We start from the raw sequence: 26,373 nt of genomic DNA on the forward strand, positions 1-26,373 counted from the left end.
AATGACAGACGGCTATTATAAAACAGCACAGACTCATTTTGTCCTGATAAGAGACACACTTTGTCCAGGCTCTTAAGCCTTTGAAAAGTGGAATACACTTTGCTGTCCTTGGTCGAGAGTACCCACCCTCAGTCATGTCAATTTGTCAATTCTGGCCTTTTCTCTGTTAATGTTTCTTTTTTGTCCCTTTATACTCATCCATTTAGAGACAAATTACTTCTTGTAACTCTCTCTTTCTCTCTGGCTTTTTCCTCTGCAGGGAGACGAAGTACTGACTGTCATTAAAACGAAGGCTCAGTGGCCGGCGTGGCAGCCACTCAACCTGTAAGTATCGCTCAGTGTCAGATCCACTGAAGGGAAATGGCAGATCTGTGAGAGCGATTGTTGTAACAGTGAAACTGTAGCATTGAAGTTTAACCAAAATTCAAAGTAAAGTTAAAACAAAGGAAAAGGTTTATTGATTGGCCTGTCAGCTGTGAAAGAGCTCATCACTGCATTATTCTCTGTTGGTGAAATATTACACTTGTATTTGGTTGCTGTTTTAAGTAGCTGTACTTTCTATGTTCTGAGTTAAAAGACAAAACTGAACTGGAGTGCATGGCTTTAACATGTTTGTCACACAGACTGTAAAAAAAAGTGGATGCCATGACATAAGTGAAGCCAAAGCAAGTAGAGCTCCCCCTGCTGGCTGGCTGCAGTATGGGGCATAAGCTCCACTCCAAACTAAAACAAAAAGTATACATCAAATCACTTTTTTTTCAGATTGTTTCAGTCATTTTAGGTAGTTAATATAATACTGATGCATACCTGAGTGCCAGTTTTTCTGATTAATTTTGTTTATTTGACACTATAGAAACAGCACTCACACATTAACGCCCACGTACGTGCACACACATTTAGACAAATACATAAATAAGTACTTAAGAGCATCAGAGGTGAAAGGATGGATGTGATAATAGTTAATTCATCATGTTTTCAGCAGGAGTACTCGATACAACTCGAGTTTCTCAACTCTAATTGGAGGATTACGTGCCTTTTCATAGCTTGAAATAATCACACAGCCTTGGGTTTATAAAACATTTTGAATTCCTCCATTCATGAGGAGTTAATACTTAAAGATGCACCGTGTTGTCTTTCGGAGAAACTGCCTGATTGTTCAACACTATGTTCTTTTCAGGCATAAAATAATACAGATAGCTTAAAGTAGATAAACTATACAACGTATGTTTTCAGCAGTCAATATCCTACAGTATAATTGGTGGACAAAAGGAACACTAAGAGGCACAGATTTAATTTAATTTTTCTCCAGACAGAATATCAGTGTTTGCTAAAGTGGTGTTTGCATGAATTATGAGCAGCAGGATAAATACTTTAAAAGTTGGGGGAAAGTTTCATTTCCGACACACTCAATGTGAACAATGAATTATAATTAAAATCCAGATAATATTGTGTTACGGCAAACATATTCTTAATTGTTTTTTTTTTTGTTTTTTTTTGTTTTTTGAAGGCTCTCTTTATGCGCTTTTTAAAAAGCCAGGCTGACTCGTCTAAATAGTTGCACTCTCTGGCATCCTGCGCGCTCTTTGGAATTAGTTCAAGAGCAATTAGAAATTTATCACAATTCTAGCCCCTCAGCGCAGTGTGGGCATGAACACACACACATAACACATACACGTTACACACGCACACACACAAACGCCCTGATGTACTGTATCTCTCACCAAACATCTGTTTAATTACCCCTCCTAGCGTTGTCTGTCATTTGCGATATATTGTGCCACTATTATTTTTTACTAATGAGAACATTCACACACATGCGTGCGCACCCACGCAATCGCACACTCGCTGTGAGCATGAAACATGAGCTCATTTTTCTCCAGTTCTGCGTGCAAACTTGTCACGTTATTCTGAAATAGTAGGGGTCTGCTCTTATGTCTTGGTTAAGCCGTGATAATTAAGATACCAAAGAGAGAAAATTCTGATTACCTTATTGTTGTGTTCAGAATACCTTATTACATTCAGTAGGTATCGGACCCGCAAAGAGAAAATGTCATAATGAGCAATTTTCTGCCTCTAATTGGATATTTCACAGCTTCAATTTTCCGGCAATTAGCAGCGGGACTTGGGTCAGAGGTCGTAACATCCAAACCGGCCATATTTAACTGAAATTACAGCGGCAGACTTGGATAGAGGAGGTTGTTATGAGTCCTCGTTGCAGCGAGTATATGGTAATGTTCTTTATTTTCCTTCCACCAGGCGAGCAGCTCCGTCAGCTGAGTTTTCTGTGGACAGGACCCGTCACCTCATGTCCTTCCTCACCATGCTTGGGCCCAGTCCGGACTGGAACGTGGGGCTGTCAGGAGAGGACCTCTGCACCAAGGAGTGTGGCTGGGTGCAGAGGCTGGTCACAGACCTCATACCGTGGGATGCGGGCACTGACAGTGGCGTCACGTATGAAGTAATGAACCCCAGTTCACTCAAATGTCTTGTTGCAGAAACCTGAAGTGTTGTCAACGGTTTGATAAATGTAAGCCCCAAGGGAACCATGAAGGAATTACGGCAAAAGAAAGTTAGGTCGACCAGTACACCCTCGTTACTGTGGTACAGCCTCAGCAGTATAATCAAAACATTTGCAAGTTAGCGGAGCACTAGCTTCAGGCTCATCCCTGTAATTAGAACCAAAGGTGTTAATCTGCCTGCGTGTTGATTAAAATAGAAGTGCATGCGTTCTGTTACAAAGTCAACTTGCACCAACACTCAGTAATTTACAGTGTATTACAGTGGAATATCAAACCTCTCATGGTGTTCGTTCCTCATTGTTTACCACAGTATTAAACAAAACTTTAGCACCGAGCTAAGCTGGCGCTGTGCTAAAAGGCCAGTTTGTTTTCCATCTGCTTTTACCTCTGCGTGCAATTGTCAATTGATAGTCCTCCAACCAATCAGAGCCATTTTGTTGTTAAAAAAAAAAACTCAACTCCATAGCGCTCAGATGACGTATAGGACGTAATGGCTGGTTTTATCTTCTGGCCAGCACCACATAAAATCCGCCCAAGCCATTTGATTGGGCTCAGCAGATCTCAGGCGAAGCATAATCGTTTCCCGCCGGAGGGATTTGTATAGAGGGAAGTTTGTCGGGCTACTCACACTTCACCTCTTTGGCCAATTTTGAATTTTTTGGGGTAGGTAGCTATGCAATCAGCGGCACTCCCACATATACGAACAATAATATGTGTGCTGTGATGATGCGGCACAGACATCCTGAACAACTGCTGTAATGATTGAGATGTTACTGTGTTCTGTTCTGTTAGTTGACCAAAGCAAATATTATTGCTTTTTTATTTCCCAGCCACAAATTTGATGAATTCCAGCCCTTTTTAAATTAATGTGAAGAGATAAAACAGCTGATTTATTGTAAGCTGTCAGTTTTATCATACTGCGTATTATTGTGAGGTTTATTGCTCACTGGCTGCTGGCAGTAAACAGTATTTATATCAGACTGCTGCATCACGGCGCCGCTGACGTCCGCCCGTCTGCCACCGTGACAGACTTCTTCTTTAGTTTTCTACATCCTTGGAATGAAAGGTGCTCATCCATATTCACCCACTGTTTGGAGACTACAGCAATGTATTTATAGTTTACAAGCTCATGAATAAGCAAGGAGCTTATCCTGCGCCAGGGAGGTGGTAAATTCCTTTCAAATACCTCTCATACATAAAACCAGACCTCTTTCACTTCACATTCTGTTACTTTGCAAAGATGCCTTAAATCAAATGGCTCCCTAACAAACACTGACACTAGAATTTAGTTTTTGCCTGGTATACCCATATGTATACTGAGATAATCCCAAGAATAGGCGCAATAAGTTAGTGTTATATCCAACATAAATAAGAGTGAACTATTTATTTTCCCACTAGTTTGACATTAATGTGACAGCGGGCTGTTTGTGAGCTCACTCTTGCGTATTCTTCTCTATGTGTGGGAATCAGTCATTGTATAAAATGTGACACAAGTCTGCGCTGATGTTAATGTTTCCTTGGTCTTTGGAAGGCCACATTTTTCAAAGTACAAGATGCACCCATTCCTCTTAGTTTTCAGGTTTTACCACCAGACACTGCTGGCATCACAGAGTACAGCAGACATTAAATGACTGCCACCCGCAGCCAAAGACATGTAAGTGCAATGGACTGCAACTGCATAAAAAAGGCAGGCTTTTAGTTTTTATATTTGCAGACCTTGCAAGGAAAGTGGTTGGTAATTGGCTCCAATGGGTGCTCTAATGAAGATATTAAAAAAAAAAAGTTGTGAAGGTTTTTGCACCATTATTGGATAGATACTAGCGAGAGTGGAAGTTATAGGTCTGAGAGATAGAGAAGATGATGAGGAGGAAATTTGTGGAATGCCCTCTACGTCTAGTGAGCTATAAGGGCACTCAAAGAAGATATTTGTACTGGCTTGTTTCCTGTTTTTTTTTTTTTTTTTTTTTAAGAACTGGTTGTTTTTCTACCTCCATGTTCCTGTCCCTCCTTGAAACTCCTCACCTGATGTTTACCCCATGCTCAGAAAGAAAATGAATTTATTGCAGCTAGAGAGAAAACATTGATGGGTTTCAGGAAAAGACGTAGCTGGAGAAGTTGAGGTTTTCTCTGGCCGTGACCAGGCTGGATAGGATCAGGAATGAGTAGATTAGTGGGGTGGCTCACGTGAGATTTTTTCAACATAAAGCTAGAGGGCCAGGTTGAGATCGTTTGGACATGGTCCAAAGGAAGAAGACCAAAGAGGAGCCTCTGACTGATAATGTATCGTTAGATTACCATTAATTGGAAAAAGAGGGCCAACTACAGGTTACAGTATCTGGTCATTAACAGACACTAGTCATATGATTTTCTGAAGATAAACAACCACAGGTGCTCCTATTTAACCCCCTTATTTAAGTCCTCCACCACCACTCCTTTAGGACTGAAGACTTGAATGAAACATCTTCAAGAAACTCTACAAGTCAAGCTCCTCTCGTTTCAGCTTTTTTTTGGATAAACCATGACCTGGATGACTGAGAACCTTCACGAACATACGATTAAGTTTTCCATTGATATCAGGAGATAATATTTTCCTATTAAAGGGATTGAAGGTTTACACCACCTATCTCAATCTGGAAATCCACCTTGATCTGTCCAGTCTGTCCTGATTTAGTCTCTTTTAGATACAGTCGTCATAGATGCAATGTTGAGGAAGATTTGTAGCTTCATATCTTCTCTAATGCTCTCCTTTACAGATGTCCTTATTTTGTCTTATTCACTTCTCTAGTATATTTTAAAGTTTGTTTGAAACCTGAAATGACAGTTGAAGCAAACCTGAAAGAACAAAGAGAATGATTTATGTTTGTTCCTATCTTCTCTCTCTGTAGTTTTTTTTTTTTTTTATAGTTCTAAAAATACAGGAACAAACATGCTAGCACAAACACCTTATTAAAGGGGCGTTTAAATGATGCAAACTGAGATCAAACAGAACGGAGGCTGCAGACCAGGTGGCTCATGGGAAAATCTGTATCTATCTGTGACTTTCGGGCCCTTTACACCTGCCTGTCTTTTTTGGTCAGAATGGAGAATAAAATTAAACACCTGTGCAGCATTATTAATTTTTTATAAATTGCATTTTGTATTACTGCTGCTTTACTCTTCTTTCCCTCGATAGAAATTGTCTTGTCCTTATTTTAAAAGCCTATCTTACAGACATGCATTCACTATATACTGCTGCTGTTGGATTAGTATTCTCATCCCACAAATAATTCCCATGGCCCGTATCCTGTCTGTTTAACTTTGATTACTCTAAGTGTTCCTCTGCGCAAAACGGAGACTTTCTTCCCTCAGGCATTTTTCATACACAATATACAAGAGCAGATGTTCTCCTCCAGGGCGCCGGCCCTCAAGACACAGAGTGCACAGTTTAAACGTGGGAGGGCGTAAATAGCTGCCCTTCACATCGACTACCAAATCCCTACCCGCTGCATCTTATTTGCGCACGTCCATTTCTCTTGATCGTTCGAGAGAGCTGTCGGAGTCGGTTCTACTTAAGATTCACGTTGAAACTCGGCGACATCCAGCAAGGGAGTTGACGGGGGAAGTAAACGATAGTTGTTGAGGTGGGTTCTGGATATATGTTTGTGCAGGAAGGATCTATTCTCTGTTTTAGAGAGTTTGTGCCACAGCTTTGTTTTATGGCTATGACACACCAAGCTAGTGAGCATTTCCGACCTTAGTTTTGGTGCTACTCAGACCCCTGTTGGTGACTTTTTAGTCAATTTACCGTGTTGTGTAAGCGACGGAATGAGACGATTATTGGTTGATCAGTTTAGAGAAACTGAACAGGAAGTCACAACATCATAATCATTTTTTTTGTAGCTTTCTAGCCTCTTAGCAGTTAATAGTTGCTCTTCCTGTTTTCTATTTCAATGATGAATACCGACTACTGGCACCTGCTGGTATGGAGAGTTATTTCCCATTACGCTGCCACAGAATGAATTTACTCGCTGGTGCTTGGCCTTTAGTCTTTGTGGTGGGTTCAATTGTATTGTGGTCCAGGAACTAAGGACAATGTGTCTCCTCTCCCTCCTGTTGATCAAACTGCCGCTAGTATTCCAGGGATACAAGGGCATAAACCATCCTTACTTGACGTGTTTTTTAGTGTTTTTAGTTTTAGGCCCAAGTCCCATCCACTAATATGGAGGAGGTGAAGCTTATGACCTATACTGCAGCCAGCCGCCAGGGGAACTTCACATTTTTTAGGAGCTGTCATGGCGTCCACTTTTTATACAGTCTATGATTCCGACACAGATGACTTGAGCAAAACTCCAGCCAAACATATGGTTTATGGAACAACTTTATTAAACTGACATGTTTCGGACCATTGCCTGCGCACATTATAAATAACCAACCAATCACATACATACACATATACGTATGAGCCAATGGAGCACCTGCAAAGTGGGCTAGGTTAGTGATTCCCAACCTCTGTGCCAGTTTCACTTAATGGGTCAGAAAATTATTTATTTGCCACTAATAATTAGTCTTCGTTTGTTCGTAGATAATTAACCTGTCTGTCTATCTGCTGACATTCAAACAACAGAATAAGTTGCTTCGAGTGAAACAGCGGTGATAGCAATGGATAAATATTTAGTGCGAACTAGGTCCTGGACAAAATCCTTACCCAGATGAAGGTCCTAGTATGAGTAGTGGTCAGAAGAAAGCAAAAAAGGTGAGCTCAAGACAATACAATGAAAGCTCTCTTTCTTTTGGATCTACTTCTACCGGGGAACCAACCGAGCCGACTCCATTCTGATTGGTGTGTGGGGAAAAGCCGTCTTACAAAGCCATGGATACAAGAAAACTTAAATGCCATTTTCAAACAAAACACCCATGGTTTTGGTGTGCCGTGGGATTTTTCCAGTGTAAAATTTGAGAAAGAAAGGTCGGGAGACACTGGGCTAGGTCCTGTAAGGTCATTCAGCTGCAGTACGTTTTCTTCATCCTTTATTAAACTCACATAAGCTCTTTCACTCTTCTTCCAGTCACCAAACAAGCCCACTATCCCTCAGGAGAAGATCCGACCCTTGACCAGTCTGGATCACCCTCAGAGCCCATTCTACGACCCAGACGGTGGGGCCATCGCCCCTCTGGCCAGATTGGTGGTGGAACGGATTGCTAGAAAGGTAAAATGCTGTGCATAAGTGGAGAGTGTGCGCGGGGCTGTTTGAAATGCATAACCATGAGGAGACCGGAGGGACAACTGTGAATAAATAAAACTTATACATTTGTATTTGTAAATTGAAATTTCAATGCCACGTATAAATTGGCAATTTTATTCACTTTCAGTTTCTGCTCATTTACCGCTGAGGCAACACCTCAGCCGGAATGTAAACTAAAAGAAAGTCATTTTGAAAAGGCATTGGGAGTAATTTATAGAAAATAAAGGCACATTATAACGGTTTGAAAAATCATTTTCACTGCATGTATTTTCTTTTATCACACAAATTCAGTAAATAAATATCAGTAAAATCTAAACTAGGTAGAAATGCCTGTGTCAGGAAGCTCCCAGTCTCTTTCAATTACTTTGACTTTCCTTGTGTTTTCCCAACTTCGTTTGTTGGCTACTTGGTTTAACCTTAGCCCTGTCCCTCCCTCTTTGTCTCTTGTCCAGTCTTCTGTTGAGTTACCAACTTGTTGTTCCAGCTGTTTTCCCACCTTCTCTGCACCTTGGTTTCTCTTTTGTTTGGATTTGTTTGTCTTGCTCACCTCTGCAGCACATTTTCTTCTCTACTTTCGTAAGTCATCATTTTTTAAAAAGCCACATTGTGTATTACCTTCCCTGCTACACCTGTGCCAGCATCTCTACAACTTATGAACAGATTGCAGTGGTATTGCAGTATGAAAAAAGAAAAAAAATAATATATAAGAAAAACAAACAAAATATTGCACATCGTGTTTACAATGTCAGCGTTCCTGGTTTCAGTTCTCCTCCCTATTGAAGGGCGAGGAGTTACACAGTCACAGATGATCAGCTGATAGAAAACCTGCCCTCCAACACAGATGCCACTTTCCTCTAGCAGTCATGTCACGTTGTCTTTCAGTTGCAGAGGTCTCTCTCTCTTATCACATCACCATATCATGGCGACCGAGCAACTTTATGCACGGTATTTGTAATTAATAGAAAAAGCCAGAAGAAAATCCAGAAAGAAGCACACACAAAGCCTCGTAAACGGACTCACAATGATGTATTTCAAGGTCTTTTCTCGAGTGCAAACATTGCATCTCGTGCTCAGATGCTGCTTTATCAAGAAGCCTTCGACATGGTTTTGTGAATGTGTGCGTTAGTGTGTGACACCAGCTTTCCTTATCTGCACAGGGAGAGCAGTGCAACGTGGTGCCAGACACCATAGATGACATAGTAGCTGATATTGGACAGGAGGAGAAGAAGGAAGGTACAGTAAACACACACACAGACTGTCCTGATTGCATTCCTTCAGCTTCAGACCCCAAACAAGATAGATTAACTTAAAGAGCCAGACGGAGTGTTTAGTAAATAATTCAGCCCCTATCATTCTGTAATATTGCATCCCTGTGTGTTCTTTGAACCTGACTGTCTCTTCAGATCCCACTCTGCCGGAAAAAAAAAACTCCACTCCGACTATCTTGTAGCTCACAGACCCGACGAGCGCTGCAGGCATTCAGTGTCTTATGACGCTCAAGGACACACACACATGCATCAGCACAGACACGACTGATGCTCAGATGGGAGGTCAGACAGTCAGAACACACACCTGGAAAGGCTTTGTCTCCACCCCGCTGTGTGAAGGTGGTTCGTCCCGCTGGTGCAGATCAACTGCAGTCCGGTCCCGTCCTTATCAGATAAACCTGATGCTCTGTGACGCAGCAGCAATGTGGATGTTTCAGAAGCAATGCACATGGGGCTGTTACCAGAATGTGATGCATATGACTAGTTTTAAACCAAATCTGAGACATTAACCCAAAGTTAAATTCTGACTTAAATCTAATATTAGATTTAGAGTTGGTTTGGTTGAGAGTAATATAAGGCATTTAAAAAGGTTAAATTATTTTTTTCATCTGAAGAAAATTTAATTAAATTTCCTTAACAGCATTTCACTACTAAATTTAAAAAAAAAATATATGAACCTTTATATTTTTATAAATAATCTCTAAATTATGTATTTTTGCCCACAATGGAAAAAAATAAATTATCTTGATCTAAATAAGTATTTTAATTTGCAAAAATAATAATGAATTAATTACAAATAAACTCTATATTTTTTTACAGAATGGGAAAAAAAAATATCTTGAAATTGTAATTTTATTTTACTTTGATCTAAATAAATATTTTAATTTATGAAAAAAATGACTTAATTACAAATAAACTCTAAATAATTTTTACCCAGAATACGAAAAATAGATTATATTAAAATTCTAAATTTATTTTATTTTGATCTAAATAATATACGTGTCACCCTTTTCATGTCTTGTGGGAGACAGTGAGTTAAAACCTTTAACATTTATCCCACCTCGAAGTGACTGCCTTTCTTCCCGCCATCAAACGGCCACGGACGCTTTTCATTTCCAACGTTTATACAGGGATCACATCTGTGACCTTACAGTCGTCGAATGAGCTGGGATTTATTTCTACCTCTCGATCCAGAGCCGAGCTAACCAGGAGGTACATGACAGTGTTTATGCTCCGCACGAGTCCTTCATGGCTATTTTTACTGGAAGTGGCGACGGGCGGGGAGCAGGATTCTGCGCACACAGCAGAAATTCTTTAACAAGGCTCTCCTGCTGCCTAATAAATGTCTTCCTCAGTCAGTCATGAGCCATTTGCTTCTTCCCCTCCTCCTTTTATTTCCTCCCCCGTTCCTCCACCCGTCATCGCTCCCCCCTCTCTGCGTGAGATGACACTACAGAGATGAGTATCCGTTCGGGCTGGTCCCCCCGGTCCGCTCGGAGCTTCAACACTTCCACTTACCCACCTTTCTTCTCGCCCCTTCTCTCTCTCTGCGTCTCCAGCTCCTTTCTTCCCTCACCCTCGTCTGTCACCGCGCGCTATCCCGGAGAATTGGACTCACTCAAGTTTTTCCCTGTGGCCCGACAGTGTATTTTCTCATTTTCTCTGCTTCCCTCAAACCCTGAGAGAGCATTATTAATTGACGCCGGCTCCCTGCTGCTCATTGTAGCTCCTCTGCCGCTGATAATTGGACAAGAAGTTCACAAATCACACTCGGCGCGTTCTCTCCGACTCCGTCTTTCCCCTTCCGCCGCCTCTCTGCGCTCAGATGTCACATTGTGGCCTATTGCAGTCCATTACCTGCCGTAATCACCTTTGGGTACGATGTTTTATAATCAGTGTCAGCGCAGTCTTCGCTCACCCCTCCCACTGCACCCGACAGCTCAAACAGAGATCGGCTAAAACACTGAGTGAAAATTAAGTTTTGAAAAAGCAAATTGAACCTCCATCAAAGATCTGCATGTCTCCCTCCCTCTCTCTCTCTCTCTCTCTTTCTCTCTCTCTCTGCCTCTTAGATGACACTCCAGAGATGTGCATCTACTCGGGCTGGTCTCCCTGGTCGGCGTGCAGCAGCGCCACGTGTGAAAAGGGACGCCGGATGAGGCAGAGGATGCTGAAGGCGCAGCTGGACCTGAGCGTGCCGTGCCCGCACACTCAGGACTTCCAGCCCTGCATGGGCCCGGGATGCAGTCTGGAGGGTAAACACACACAGACTCACACACACACACACACACACACAGAGTCTGGTAGGTGCCAAGAAGACTTCAGCGGGATTCTCAGCCAGGTTTGCGTCAGTAAATAACATTCATTTGGTTGCATGGACGGCGGCCAGACTTTAAATAGACAGATAATTCTTTGTTTCCCTCGTTAGATTGATCGTAACTGCTCTTTAATTCCACCCGGACAGAGCCAAAAAGAAAAGCTAAAAAAAGAATTAGAGAGCATTAGCGTTAGCACGTGAAAACCTGGATCTGTGTTCCAAAATGTCTATTAATTACACTTTGTACTCTTGAACGACCATCTATGGTTTATAAGTTAAATGGTAAGAAGGAAATGACCAGGACATGATGTGAATATATTTCTGTTGTTTGTAGATGATGAGAAAAGAGCGTTTCGTATTTAGCTGAGTGCAGACGATAAAGAACATTCACCAAAACTCATAAGAAATCAAAACAGTGGATTACTGTAAGTTATGCAATATTATATTATATGATATAATATTTTAAACATAGCTACATGTAGTAGGGGCAGTGAATCACCAAACCATCTGATGGCACATATCAATTAGTGAGATGTCTGACCCTGATGAGAAAATTTCTAATCTTTTAATGAATCTTTTAATGAATGAATGCTGATGGGAGCGAACTGCACTGTTAGCTTCTCTTATACTAATTTTGCAGCATCTGGGATTTCACCCGGGGACCGAATAGGCTCTCAGCCAATTGCGGGGAAACTGACAGGGTCAGAGTGTGATATACGACTTTGTGATTGACTCAGCAGTGATAGGGGCGGGGCCTACTGTGTACAGGAGACTTAGATAGACAGGCCTAGGGTAGCGTGGCGCTCTGTGTGAAACGATGCGCTGTTGAGACAGCTCCTGTAAAGCTGAGTGAGAGAAGTGCTGACTGAAGGATAAAAAAAATATGTTGGACTCTAGTTAATGTGTATTTAAGGACATTTAAATTTGTGGGGGAAAGTGTATATAAATAATGTCTAATCAACCACAGATTTTGCGACCCCCCTGCAGTACCTCCGCAGACCCCCTAGGGGTCGTGAACCCCCAGTTGCCACAAGGAAACACCATCCACAACTCTGGTTCCTGTCACAAATTCAGTTCCTCATGCAAGCGAAGTTTTTGACTGTAGTTTAAAAATTCAAATAAGGGCCGGTTCACTCCTTGTCTGTCGCTTTGTGCCTGACATATGGCCACTTGTGCACGATCCAGGCTGCGGTTGCTTAAGTAATTTTCTTGTTTATATACAAGAGGATTATATATCGCACGCCAGATGTTTCCAATTGAAGCAAGAACTATCAAATATTGAGAGTGTGTGGCCTGGATGAACAATTCTCCAACCTGCCCATGATTCCTCTTACACTCTCAAACTGTCATGTCATCACATCACATGATCTATGTCTTGTATTATTAGATTCTACATGTTTGCTTTAGTCTGATGTATGTATCTATGACAGAGGTTTGTTCATCTTGTCTTTCTCCTGCTCTTCTTTTCTCTCTATCTTCTCTGTTTCTGCCCGGCCGGCCTCAGGCGGATGTGTTCCTCCATATGAGCTGGGTTCTGTTCAAGATGTGTTCCTGTTAAAAGAGTTTTTACTTTCCACTGTTGCCTTCGGGCTTCCTCTGGAGGTTTCAGGCCAGTTTTTGTAACGGGCCTTGAGACAATTTGTACTATTATTGACGCTATATAAATAAATTGAAATTGAAAAATTATATACACAGCTAGATCTTCTATAGCGTCACTGTTCTCTATTTGAAAAGAAAATCCCGTCATTGCTGACTCCCTCTTCTTTTAAGCATTTAAGAAAGTGAAACTGGACTTACCACGACCTGGACGACTGAGAACCTTCACACAGACATATGTTCCCTTGTGTTCCTGGGTTCTTATCTTGCTTCCGTTATTGGGATTTCTCCTGTTTTTGGATTTTACCTGCTGCACAACAGCAGCGCTTTTTGTTCCTGTTTTTGGATTTGTCATTAAACTTTCTTTGAGATGTTCAGCCCGTCTCTCTGGACTGTGTGTCTAGACTTGGGTCCTCCCTCCCTTGCCTCTTATTGTGACAGGATGGTAACCAGGAGGAACCAAAGTAGTGGCTGGTCTAATGATCTCTGGGGAACTCAACTGCTCCAGTTGGCCGTTGCCTCAAAGTTATCTGTTCTTTTTATTCCTGTTGTCACTTCAACTCTCTGAATGTTATAAATAGTTTCTCGCCCCACGTCTCTGCTGGTCTCTGTCTGCAGTAGGTGTGCGTCCCTTTAAGATGACAGTATAATCATAATGAAATGGCATGGCTGACTGATCAACCACAACATTATGGCCACCAACAGTACAGTGTTTTGCTGGGGAACTTTCGGACCCGACTTTCATTCGTATGGTTGTTACTTAGACATGTAGCACTCACCTAGACCAGGCTAGAGGAAACTGGCATTCAGTATTTTCTGCAAGAACTAAGCGAACACTGCACGACAAATTACCTTTGTAGTTCAGGTTTAAGTCTTCTGACCCTGATTTAGTTCCAACTGTTGTTTTGTTGCGTAAATACGAACACTCTGATGCGCTACCAAGGGCTCCATGTCTAATCCTTTCTGGGTTTGGGGCATTTAATTCTGATCAACAAGGGAAGCAAACCCTCCAAAAAAAAATAATAAGCAGATTAAAGCTCAGGTATTTTTCCCGACTTAAACAGATAAAACAGTTGCAGTGGTGACATAGAGCTGCCTCTTCTTCAGTTTTTAGTTTTTTTTCATATTTCACAGCCTGGTAGAGTTATTTAATCCAGAAAAGCCACGGTGCAGCCTTTGTACCAACGCTGAGGTTGTTGTTTTGGAGGGTTACAGCGAAACACAGGTAAACCAGAAGGAAACGAATGGCAAAGAAAATGTGCAGACTGTGAAACGGGTGAAATTTAAATGAGTGAAGCCGATATCAAGAGAATATGTAACAAAATACAGAACATCCCTCATTACACAGAATAAACACTGTCATTGGATAGCCTCATTACTCCAGTGGAACATAAAAGATTATGTGGATTAGCTCTTAACGCTGAGCGGCCCTGTGCATCCGGGGCGCTTAAATCAGGATTTGATTGCAGTTGTTGGTTGAAGCTGTTAAGAATATCTGGAGGATTTTGTGTGTCCAGGAAAATGATTACGATTCAGAAACAAAGTGAAGGTTCACAAATCATATTTAACAAGGCCGTGGCAGTTCACGGATAATCCAGCCGATGACAGATTTGAACAAATTAGCGTTTCTTTCTCCCCGTTGCTGTCAAGGCAGATGCTTTTCTGTCTGATTGCAGTCAGATGTTTCAGTTTGATGCTCTTTTACCATCTAACAACTCCTCCAGCCTGCAGCACACAAACATAACAGAAAAGTACAGACAGACGACTGCAAGTTCGTCTAATTTCCAGTGAGGTTGTCAGTTCCAAATACTGAGAGGATCTGTCTTTCACTCTTGGTCTTTTGTTGAAGAGTGAAGTAGCTTCTCTGTCTCCTCCACCCTTCGCTACTCCCCTTATCGATTATCAGACAGCAACACGGGTAGCTTTTTGTTCCTAAGCTCTTCTCCTTTGTTTTCATTTAGCGCTCCGTTAGCGTGCGGTGGGGGATTGCTAATTGCGCTGTTCACACTGGGGCAAAGATGGAGGGTGGGCTGGGACGCCGCCGAGGGTGAATAATATTCCCGGGGACTACACTCCGGCTCTCGGGGGGCCTCGTCCTAGCTGGAGATACCTGTATCTTTTATTAATGATTCACTTAGTTCTGCTTTATTAGGCCATAGCAGGTAAGCAACGCCGTCCCCGAGGTAGTTGGAGGGCAGCGTCCCCAACAAAGATGGCACTGTAATTGATGCGGGGGAGTTTGGTGGTCGACATCAGCTGAGGGAAAATGGATGGAGGGGTGAGAGGGGTCACATGCAGGGACAGGAGGAGGGCTTTAGATGAGGGAGGAAGCCAGGGAGTGAATCTCAGGCTGGAGGCATCATTTTTCAGATTCAGAGAACTTTATTTTTCAAATCAAGACACTTTTAAAGAACCAAAAATATATGTATATATACAAAAAATATAATAACAGTATAATAAAATAATAAAAATTAACATCAACAATAATAACAATTTTAAAAATAGTGATATTTAAACAATTAACTGAAATATAAAAAATGAAATATTATATTTTTCCCATTTACATAATTTTAAATATGTTTCAAGAGGAAAAATAAGTGAATAAATAAATAAAATAATTAGATTTCCTTTGTCATTGCATTGCAAAACACAGCTGTGCGAGATGCTCTGTAAACAGTAGACAAAAAAAACTGTATTCAAAAGAGAAAAATAAACAGTAGTAGAAAGAAATATTATCTGAATGATTTACAATATAGACCAGAGGTCTTTAACGTTTTTCAGGCCAATGACCGCAAACTGAAGAGGGATTAAGTCGGGACCCCCTACCTACTATATGTGTTCTATATTAAACTCAGCCTAGTGCTATTTATAAATATACATTATTATTATTATCATTTTACATTCAGTATTAAGCTGTCCTTATCCCTTTACTAAAATATGTTGAATTCATTTCATGTGTATTAAGAAATTTAAATTTGTGGGGTTGTGCAGTACCTCCACTGCCCCCTAGGGGTCGCGGGCCCCCTGTTGAAGACATATGATATATGACTGTGCAATAGAAAAGAATGGACTATACAGTTACAGTATTGTACAAACTGTCATCCAGTATAGATATGGGTTATTTACAAAGTGAGTGTAACTAAGCATGTTAGTTTCTGTTTCATTATTATTGTTATTAATTGATTTATTATTCTTGAGTGGGGACCAGCACATATGAACTGATCGGTTGTTTTTCCTTCGGATAGTAGAACGTGTCACTGAGATCCTGGGATTTTTTTAGTTTTGACTTTTAAAGCGATTGTCTGCATCAGAGGAAAGGCCGGTTGGCCGTGAGAGGCAGTCAGAGGTGTGTGTGCAGCCGTCCCCTGGGACCGAAGAGTAGGGAGATGTTGAAGCTCGGCGCGGGCTAATAGTGATAAAATACACCAGAGCGGAGCCTCGTTAAGGTCGAGGAGCCGCGGTTCACTTTCCAGCCGTAACGAGCCAAGGTCATACATATTGACTCGGACTCCCTCAGGCCCCCGCTGTGAGCGGAACTGTCCCTCAGGCGGGCCGCCTTATTAAAAGAGAGCTGAAGTGGCTTCTGAGGAAGAGCCGTTTGAAAGCGGCGCTTTCAACTTTGTCACAGCTGCACGGGCGGAAATCTAAGCCGCCGTTAAAGAGGTTAGCTCAGTGTGTAGGGAGACTGTCCTGGAACTGGTGGACCTGTTCAAGTATTCCTGTCGTGCATCCTCTACTCTTGAAAAAAAAAACCCTCTAGGAGAACATCTAATGGTTTCAGAAGTGGCTGGTTTTAGGGGCACATTGTTCAGTAGTTAAACTTGCTGAGGTCCGTACAGCTGAACTTTGTCACTGCAGACACTTGGACTGATCACAGGTGGAACTAACGATGGCTCAGTCTAGTAAGGCAGCAAGCGACGATGCAGAACCTCTACAAAAGTGGTGCAGCCATCATTAATGCCTTCGACTTAAAAGTGGCAGCTGTGGGAAAGGTCTTTTGTGGCCTTTCTGTTTCAGGCTTGCATGTGTTCCTCCCGGACTCGCTACTATGCAGGTTGGGGACAAAGTCTTCCCATAGGTTGGACACCAACAAACAGCTAATATATATTTATTTAAATACAGTCAATTATTTATTCATCTGTCCTGTGCACCTACACTGACCAGCCACAACATTATGACATCATGTGGATGTTACTCAGACATGCACCACCTGCCCAGTAACTTTGCGCTGTTACAGACTCAAAATATATTAAGTTTTCTCATTAAGTGTGATGTAAAGCTAGATCTGAGTAGATCTGAAAATGATTCCTCTTTGATCAGTGACAACTTTGCATTAAAGATCAAATACAGTTCACACCAGGCCAAGAACACACTCTCATGTCCTGTACAGTGTTTGTCTGCAGTCAGAAGCTCCTCTAAAGGCGTATGGAGAAGCTTTATAATCACACTGATGTCAGTTAAAACAGATTTCAGCAAGCACGTTTTTGTCTAATCACAGCGGTGGCCCCTTGACTCATGCACTCCTTCATTCTCTGGGGTTTTTTTATGTCAGCTCTGTAACCACAGACAACCAGCCTATTGTTAATAGTTTTTCAGTCACTTCAGAAAATTTTAAAAGTTTTAAAAAAAAATTGTTCACTATGTAGAGAACAGCTCCACCTGTTTTTAGATCAAGATTCATTTGCAAGATTATGTTCAATTACTCTCTTAAGGACTACTTTTTTTTGTCATATTTGTATATCCAGTGTGTAGTTGTGTCTCTTTTCTTTATTTTTTTCCTCCTTCTTTCCACATGGGCCTTGTAGAATAAGGAGGTATGATAAAGAATGTGCTACCACTCTTTAATATCTTCTCCTGGGAACCGTGGAGTCCTGGTGTGTTGTTTTACTTCATTCATTGGATGTAAAGTGTCTAGAAGTATCAATAGTTTGTAGCACTCATTCAACTTGATGGTCAACTCCAGCAATGGGCCGTATCTCTGAGACAGTTTAAACAAGACTTTATAAAACAGTGCAGAGGTAAAGGAATGGGAACGAAATACAGTATATACGTGCTGCTAATTGGACCTTTCCTTTTCTCTCCCAGAGCCGTCAACATGCATGATGTCGGAGTGGATCAGCTGGTCGGCCTGCAGCGTGTCCTGCGGGATGGGGATGAGGTCCAGGGAGAGATACGTGAAGCAGTATCCCGAGGACGGCTCGCTCTGCCAGCTCAACACCGAGGAGACCGAGAAGTGTGTCGTCAATGACGAATGCTGTGAGTCTTTCACTGTGCCCGACTACGAGGGAGGGATGTCCTGATCTAGTTTGTTTTGCCCCCAGTCCAATATTTTACAATCCAATATCAGGAAATCTGAGTGCTGATCCGATCTTAAATAAACTATATTTTCTTCCTCTGTCGATTCCTAAAATCTTTTCTTGTCTTCCTTGTATTCTCTTAGAGTGGATTCGGTCCAATAAGTTAATGTCGTGTGGAGAGGGTAGCCTGTAACTCGTGTTCTCTACTGCATAAATGTTCTGGTCATCCAGCGCTAACATAAACTCCCTAACCCTCTCTGGAATATTTTTCTTGTTGATGCCGTCTCCAGGAAACTTTTCTTTTTTTTTTTTCAGTGTTTGTTTTGGTTGTTTGGGTGCAGCCTTTGCCTGAGTGCTCAGCACTTTTTTGGTGCTGAATCGAGTTGGTAATACTGAATGATGATCTCCTACCACCACTTCACCAAATATCCACTTTTGCATAATTTACAAATTTCTGTCTCACTGACAAAGTACATTTCTTCCACAAAGTGGATACGTTTAATCACGTGATTTTGGTTCCTACTCTTCTTCTCGGATCTTTGGCAGATTTGACCTTAGCCAACCACCATTAAAATACAAGAAGGAGACGTTTAAAAAAAAAAAAAAAGATCAAGCTTAACTGAAGCCCAGTACTAATCTGCTCATTTTAAAAATACCTGGATCTGAAGCTAAAGTTCAGCGAATCAAAGCAGAAACTACTTTAATTTACTTGTTAATTTTGATGTTTTTCCCAACAAGTAGCCACATGAACGATGCCTCAAGGCCGAGTCAGCTGGAGGTTTTTAAGGCATAAAATATAATAGATTAATCTGATGAACCATCTGGTCAAATGTTTATTTCTGAATTTTGAGGAATGATTTGTTGTAGTGTCTCTAAGCGTTCTTAATATTTCATTATTGAATGCAATTAAATTAACGACCACTGATACTTTCAAATGTTGAAACTAAAAAAAAAATATTAAAGAAATAATATTATTTTATATAAAGGCATTAAATAGGGGCTTATTGAGCCTATATTTCTGTTACTTGGATAAAGATGTCATGATAGCACTTTTACAACAGGTTAAAATTCAATTCACTTTTATTTAAAGGACCAAAATACACAATAAAAAGACACGAAATGTCAGAGTAATACATTTTATATGCAATCATAATACAGGGAGTTATTTAACAGTCGATATAATTTAATTTAATTCGCTCCGTTCCGTGACTCATACAACCTCACATCTACTCATATCTAAATCACCACCTTACAATATTACTGTCTCTCTAAGACAAAGAAACACTGATCCTTATGAATTTGTACTTGAAGCAGCAGTTTGGACACAGACAGAGTGGAAACTGAAAAGCTTCACATTGCCATTTCCCCCGCAGCGGCCAGCACCTGCGTGGTGACCGAGTGGGCCGAGTGGGACCCCTGCAGCGTCACCTGTGGGATGGGCATGAGGAGACGTGAGCGCATGGTGAAGATGCCCCCCATAGATGGGTCCATGTGTAAAACGGAGGTAGCGGAAGTGGAGAAATGCATGATGCCAGAATGCCGTGAGTTGACGGTCGCTGTCGTGGCGTCGCTCGATTGCGTCATGAGCACCTGCCGCTGAATTCACTTTCAGGTCTTTGTGTGACGTGACGTGACGTGACGTGTCTGTGTGTGCTGACAGACGCCCTCCTCTGCATGCTGACGCCCTGGTCGGACTGGAGTGAGTGTAGCGTGACGTGCGGGCAGGGCATGCGAACCCGCCAGAGGATGCTGAAGTCTGATCCTGCAGAGTGCACCGACGAGCTGGAGCAGACGGAGAAGTGCATGCTGCCAGAGTGCCGTAAGTAACTGGCCTCTGTGGTTCCAGATCGCTCCTTTCCAACCCTTTTCTCCGTCACTGATCGTCTTTTATTTATGTGCAGTGTGCAGCGATCAGGCATAACATTATGACCACCTTCCTAATATTGTGTAGGTCTCCCTTGTGACTCCGAGACTCATCAGAAAATGGGTCATGGGACCTTCTGAGGGCGTCGTGTGGTGTCTGGTAACAGGATGTTGTTAGTGGGGGCCTTTCGATCTGATGGGTTAAGGGGAGGAAGTAGTGAATTTGGAGCCCAGGTCAACACCTTGTGCTGTTCTTCATGTTTTTTTGAGTTGTTCCTCAAAAGTGAAGCCAGAGCAAGTAGAGCTCCCCCTAGTGACTGGCTGCAGTATAGCTCATAAGCTTCACCTCCTCCATGTTGGTGCCACACTAATGCCAGGTCCAAAAGTTTCCCAAAATAAGCTTCTACAACAGCTCTTAATATGTAACATGCATCACAACCGTAACAGAACAGGACCTCACACATCCGCTAAACACACATTTCACCCCACTCCCCTTCAGTAAAAAGCCTGATACCTGCTGCCATAGCTGCCCTTGTAATGTAAAATATTGTTTTGTCTGTGTGTGTATGTAATGTGTCTTGCTATGTGTCCACTGTACTGTGGTGGTCTTTGTGGAACAGAGACATTTCTGTGAACAATAAAGTCTGAAGTCTTAAGAACACTGAATTGTCACAAGATGGTCAGTGTTATTGACTTCTCCTGTCGGTGGTCATAATGTTATGCCTGATGCCGGTGTAATTTAAACTACAGCGACAGCGTAAAAGTCACTGGTTCAGTGTGAGTTGACACAGTGTAAAAGTTTAATAAAACCCTCCGCGTCTGTCCACCTTTCTTTCCCCCAGCTGCTCTCTGGAGCGAAACGGAGTGACACTTGGTGTCAAGTAAACTTGGATTAATAAACTTTGTCTTGAGTTGAGACATTTGTCTCCTTCCACCTCTCCTCATTTGGGCTTTTTTATGTTTTTTTTTTTACTCTTTTCCTTCCATCCCTCCATCCAGCCGTCGACTGCATGCTCTCAGAGTGGTCGCCGTGGTCGGAGTGCAACAAGACCTGCGGTAAAGGACACACCATTCGGACCCGTATGATCAAGCTGGAGCCTCAGCTCGGGGGCGCCCCCTGTCCCGAGACCATCCAGAGGAAGAAGTGCAAGATCAGGAAGTGCGGGGGGAGACCGGGAAGAGACGCGGCGGTGGAGCGAGTGAAAGGTGGGCCTTGATCATCTCCGAAATCTGCTCCACGTTATATTTAAACAAAGACTGACCTCAATACGGTAACGCTACTGATGTCTATTAATAGTGTGTTTCAAGATCAAGGGGGCCTTTGAGTCTCATCTGATTTTAAATTTTAAACATCGATTTAATTTCATTATTTATCACGCATTCACTTGAGTAAAACAGTTCTGTCCTAATTTAGGTCCATCAAAGAGAACACGCCTAAAACACGCCTGAACTTTCAACAGATGTTTAGCATTTAGAAAACTATGAATTAAAATATAAATTCTAAGATATAACCCAACTTTTGGCTGATATAGAGCTTCAAAATTGAGCCTAAAATGAAACAACCCAGCCAAACTAATATTTGACTGCAAAGCTGAAACTGGAAACTGCTCAAAGTGGCGAGATAACCCAGGATATCGGAGATGACTCGCCTCATTTCTTACCGGCAGAGAACCTCTTCCGCTGGCCTTTCCTCTCTTCGCTACTGCCAAACGGACAAACGGACCAGTCACAGCTCATGCAGGTCCACATAGTTTCATTTCTGGGGAGGTGCATGTCAGGCTATGGCGTCAGGCGTCCGGGCTGTTGCCATAGCTACGGCCTGAAATTGACACAGAGGCATGAATCGCTCCCAAGCTGAATGGCTGCAGGGCACACAGACCAGGAAATCAGAAGGGGGAAAAAAAAACATAAAACGTAGTTCAAGTTTGGTAATTGCAAGTACATTTATCGGGACAGAATAGATTTGTTTTTTCCCAAATTAAATTAAACTAGGAGGAAATATGCGCTAAAAGCCAAGAGCTGTAATGGGGCAAAAAAAGACCATGAGTAGCGGCTACCAAATTTAACTAATCTCAACATTTTAGATAAGTACAGACTGTCAATCAACTGATACAGATGATGTGAAAAGTTTCTTAAACATTTATCGTGTGGAGACATCCACATCCTCCATCCAGGACTTTTCTAGGTTCCTACCAACCAAATCCAGCCTTTTGTATCCTGCTTGTTTCACTATAAGGCGGTTACCTAGGCAACCATAGGCTGGGACATCCACTAGCAGGAGACGAGAAACAAGCGAATAATTTTACACGAGTATGGGGCTTTGGAGTGATCATTTTTCTACAGAATCCAAACTGTGATCCCGTTGCACATTTACGACTCAGAGACAAACATAAACTCCATGTAAATCCTCCCGTGTGTCTCCAAGTTTCCATCCCTGTCATGTGTTCCAACAGGCTGCAAGATGCAGCCGTGGTCCAGCTGGACCGAGTGCAGCACCAAGTGCGGAGGAGGGACCCAGGAGCGCTACATGGTTGTGAAGAAGAGAGAGAAGGGAAAGAGGTGTAAGGACCGGCGGGAGATCCGTGCCTGTAACACTCATGTCTGCTAGGGGGCACTACTGAGCTACAGAGAGAGGCAGGCGAGGAGGAACTTTTTCCGTTGGTGTGAAAGGGAGGAGATGATGGGTTAGAGAAACGTAGGGAGGAAGGAGGATGAGGATGAGGATGATGATGTGCTGTTTAGTGAAGCCATTGTAGACATTTAGTTAACAGGGCTTTTATTTTAGACCACAATGGAAGTATTAGATATTAATTCTGTGTCCTGCAAAAAAAAACAAAAAAACAATAATTTGCATAAATTGTCCCACTGGTGAATCAAATATGGTTTCACACCTAAAAATCAGAACCCTATTTAAAAAAAAAAAAAAAAAAATTCAACAATCCAACAAATTTACTTAAATAAATCAATCTATTTCAGGTGTAAAATGTTTGTCTTTTTCGCATAGACTTTATCAAAATGATCAGTACTGTTCTTAGTCTGTATGGTAAATATGAAGCTAGCAAACTTATGACTCAGTTCCTTCTAAACTCCGACTCATTGTTCTTCAAACATATGTTTGTTGACATTTGCCTTGATTTATGCATTTATTTTGTAACTCCACTCAGCTACACACTCGGCTAGTCGTTTCCTCTTACCCTTTGTCCTACATGTCTACAGACGCCTGTTCAAGTTTTGTGACGTAAAAGAAGATCAAAAATAAATCATATGAGAACTTTTTGAGAGCATTGATTATAAATATTACAACTTGTGCAGTGCTGCTGCACCATGTCCACCTTTTAATAATTGGCTATGTAGTTATGTATTTAAATTCAAGCTAGTTTACACCTGCCTTTGCCTGAAGTTTTTGGAGGATTTCTTCAGATATTTTCTCGGTTGAATGTTACCAGAGGGGTCACAGGCTATAAAGAGTGTCAGTGGGGCATTAGATGCACCATGGAAGGGGTGAAGACAGCCATCAACTACGGTAACACGGACACCCTTTCAAAATAAAGGAGAGGACACATCACAACAATCTGATGATTCAACAGCAGCGTTCACGCTTTTTATACCAAGCGGACGTTGAACTGATCCACCCCTGAGCATGAGAAAATTCATTGGGAAGAAGGTGCAGTGAAATTGGGGCGACACAATAAAGCTTCATTGGTACCAAGGAGCTGTGAAAATGAGTCAGGTGACTCAAGTTTCATATTCAACATACAGTCTTTGCACTAAACTCCCAACAGGATGGTGTTGAAGACGAATGACGTTAACACACACACACACAAGTAAAATGATAAAATAATTTACATTAAGATAAATATTCACTTATTTCTTGATATTTCCAGAATCCTGTTGAAAAATCCTATGGAGGAAATAAATAAATAAATATATATAATTAAATATTAATTTAATTTAGAGTGATTTTTTTTTTTTTTTTTTTGCAGGACACAGATGTTAGCACAGGAAGTTTCTGCAGACTTATGGATGTACTGTACATCTACTATCTAACCAACCCGTATACATGACACTACTATGTAATTACTAAAAAAAAAACAAAAAACACTTTCCCTAATAAACAGATACATTTAAACGGAGATGTTTTATACTGTTGAGACTAGTCTTTATATACTGTACTGCTGTTTATCTGTCGTTTCAGCTGATGTAGCATTTAAACTAGCTCTCCCTGTCAGAAAACTTTATTTCAGCATGTGTGAAGATGATTCTGTTCGGTTCAGACCATAGACTGTGTAAATATGGACGACATGTCCCCACTTCTTTGTTTTGGCCAAACTGACGCAGGGGATACGGACAGCGCCATCTTGTGAGACACCAGAGTCACACTTTGTTTAATTAATGTTCTGCTCTGCTCTACCTGCACCAGTTACAAGGAAATGTTGGATTAAACACTGTACTTATTATTATTATTATTTTTTTAAATGGTAGTCACCATTATGTCCCATCCTGTTTCTATAGCATCAAATAACTAATACAAAAACGTGACACTTGAACCTGCATCAATCTTATATTAACTACCTAAAATGACTGAAACCATCCTTGAAAAAAAAAAATTGTGTCGTGTATTTTAGTGTTTTAGTTTGGCCCAAGTCCCATCTGCTAACATGGAGGGGGTGGAGCTTATGACCTATACTGCGGCAAGTCACCAGGGGGAGCTCTGCTTGCTTTGGCTTCACTTTTGAGGAGCTGTTCGTCCATCTTTACACAGTCTATGGTTCAGACTTTATGCTTTATCAGCCTTAGACGTCGTCTTCAAACACAGATAGCTAAAGGACGGCGTCTGCCTTCGTCGGCTCCTGAAAACACAAAACAGACAGAGCCTTCAAAGCGTCACCAGTGGATACAAAGGTTTTTACAGTATGAGAACCTGTAGGACAGCCCGGCACACAGTAGACTGTTACGGCACACTTAATTCCCATTTTTGTGTGTGTTGCCATGATGAGGGTGATCAGTAAAATCTTTTTTTTTTTCTTAACCTTACTTAGCAGATTACGTTGCAGTTAGGTTTTTTTTTAGTTTTAATCAGAATGTCTTCACACCAAAGTTGTGTTTCCTGTTGATGTATTTTTCTTTACTGGCGTCTTTCTCTGTTTTCCTTTCCTCTGTATCACGTGACTATTTTGTAAGAAACCACCTTTACAATAAAAAAATGTAAATGTGAAAATCGTGAAGTGGTCTTGTGATGAATTTCAAGTGACTTTACTTGCATTATGGAAGACCTAGGTTAAGACCTATGCACCACCCACGTAATCACTACTTGCCTGAAAAACATGCTGTATACAATTTGTCACTTGTCTTCTGCCCCCTGGTGGATGTATCTAGGCTCTGCAGTCAGTAGCGGAATTTTGGCAGCCTTTTCCAAAATGGCTTTCTAGTTTGTTTTTTTTTTGCAGGGAGATCTGCCAATTTTGGTAGGGTTATAATAAGAATATACCCTTTAAATATTTACTTTACTTACACAACAGCAGGTAAATATGGTCATTTACTCAGTTGTCACTGTAACGCTTACTTCCTGTTACTTTTATTTTAATTAAACTGATTTTTCTATGCAATCTAATGTTGCAGAGGTTCACTCGGTCCTTATTGTCTTTTTTAGACCTCAGTTTTCCCTAGCACAATGAAATGAAATGAAATTCAGAGCACACCAACATTTGTCTGTCTTTCTTTATCTGAACAAGGACATAATTATTTTTCCTTCCACCAGAAGGTAAAATAAAAAGCTCATGAAAACGTTATCACAAATGAATGTTTAAAATCTTCCAAATACAAGGCACAATATGTTTTCATTTATTCATCTTTTATACATTTACAAAAAAATAAAAAAATGTGGTGAGAAAATTGCAATAAATAGGATTAAAAATATAGGTGGAAATATCTAGATTGTTTTGTTGTTTGAAGCTATAAGCACTCAGGAAAAAACATAATAAATAAAAAAAATCGAACTTTCTGAATAACTTATTGCTGTTATGTAATAATTTATCATTGAAACATATTTCATCTGAAATAATGAAGAGCATAGAAGATGGGCTGGGAGAAAGGAGAGAAAATGTTCTTTAAGGACCTCAGGTTGTTCCCACACTGCATGAGAAACCCTACTTAAATAAAAGTATGTAACTATTAGAAGCAAAGTGTTGTTAAATTATTAAAGTCAAGGTAATGGTTTAGTCTTTCTCCCTGATATATGATCATGTGCGACCTCATTAGATGATTAACGAGCTAGTTATATTTAATGAGTTT

The 26,373-nt window shown here is 41.2% G+C and overlaps 1 protein-coding gene across 1 annotated transcript in view; it reads left to right on the forward strand.

The window, feature by feature from the left end:
• spon1b (spondin 1b) overlaps window positions 1-25,303 on the forward strand; it is a 93,197-nt gene extending 67,894 nt beyond the window's left edge. The window contains exons 7-16 of the mRNA XM_047596167.1: window positions 260-324; window positions 2,257-2,458; window positions 7,565-7,705; window positions 8,899-8,974; window positions 11,082-11,264; window positions 18,008-18,178; window positions 19,593-19,760; window positions 19,880-20,038; window positions 21,082-21,288; window positions 22,536-25,303. Of these exons, the coding sequence (XP_047452123.1) occupies window positions 260-324; window positions 2,257-2,458; window positions 7,565-7,705; window positions 8,899-8,974; window positions 11,082-11,264; window positions 18,008-18,178; window positions 19,593-19,760; window positions 19,880-20,038; window positions 21,082-21,288; window positions 22,536-22,690 (1,527 nt within the window). The 3' untranslated portion in view covers window positions 22,691-25,303. The remainder of the gene's footprint in view (window positions 1-259; window positions 325-2,256; window positions 2,459-7,564; window positions 7,706-8,898; window positions 8,975-11,081; window positions 11,265-18,007; window positions 18,179-19,592; window positions 19,761-19,879; window positions 20,039-21,081; window positions 21,289-22,535) is intronic.
• Window positions 25,304-26,373: the final 1,070 nt, after the last annotated feature.

This window comes from Mugil cephalus, chromosome 10 (genome assembly GCF_022458985.1).
Source record: "Mugil cephalus isolate CIBA_MC_2020 chromosome 10, CIBA_Mcephalus_1.1, whole genome shotgun sequence".
Classification (NCBI taxonomy): domain Eukaryota; kingdom Metazoa; phylum Chordata; class Actinopteri; order Mugiliformes; family Mugilidae; genus Mugil; species Mugil cephalus.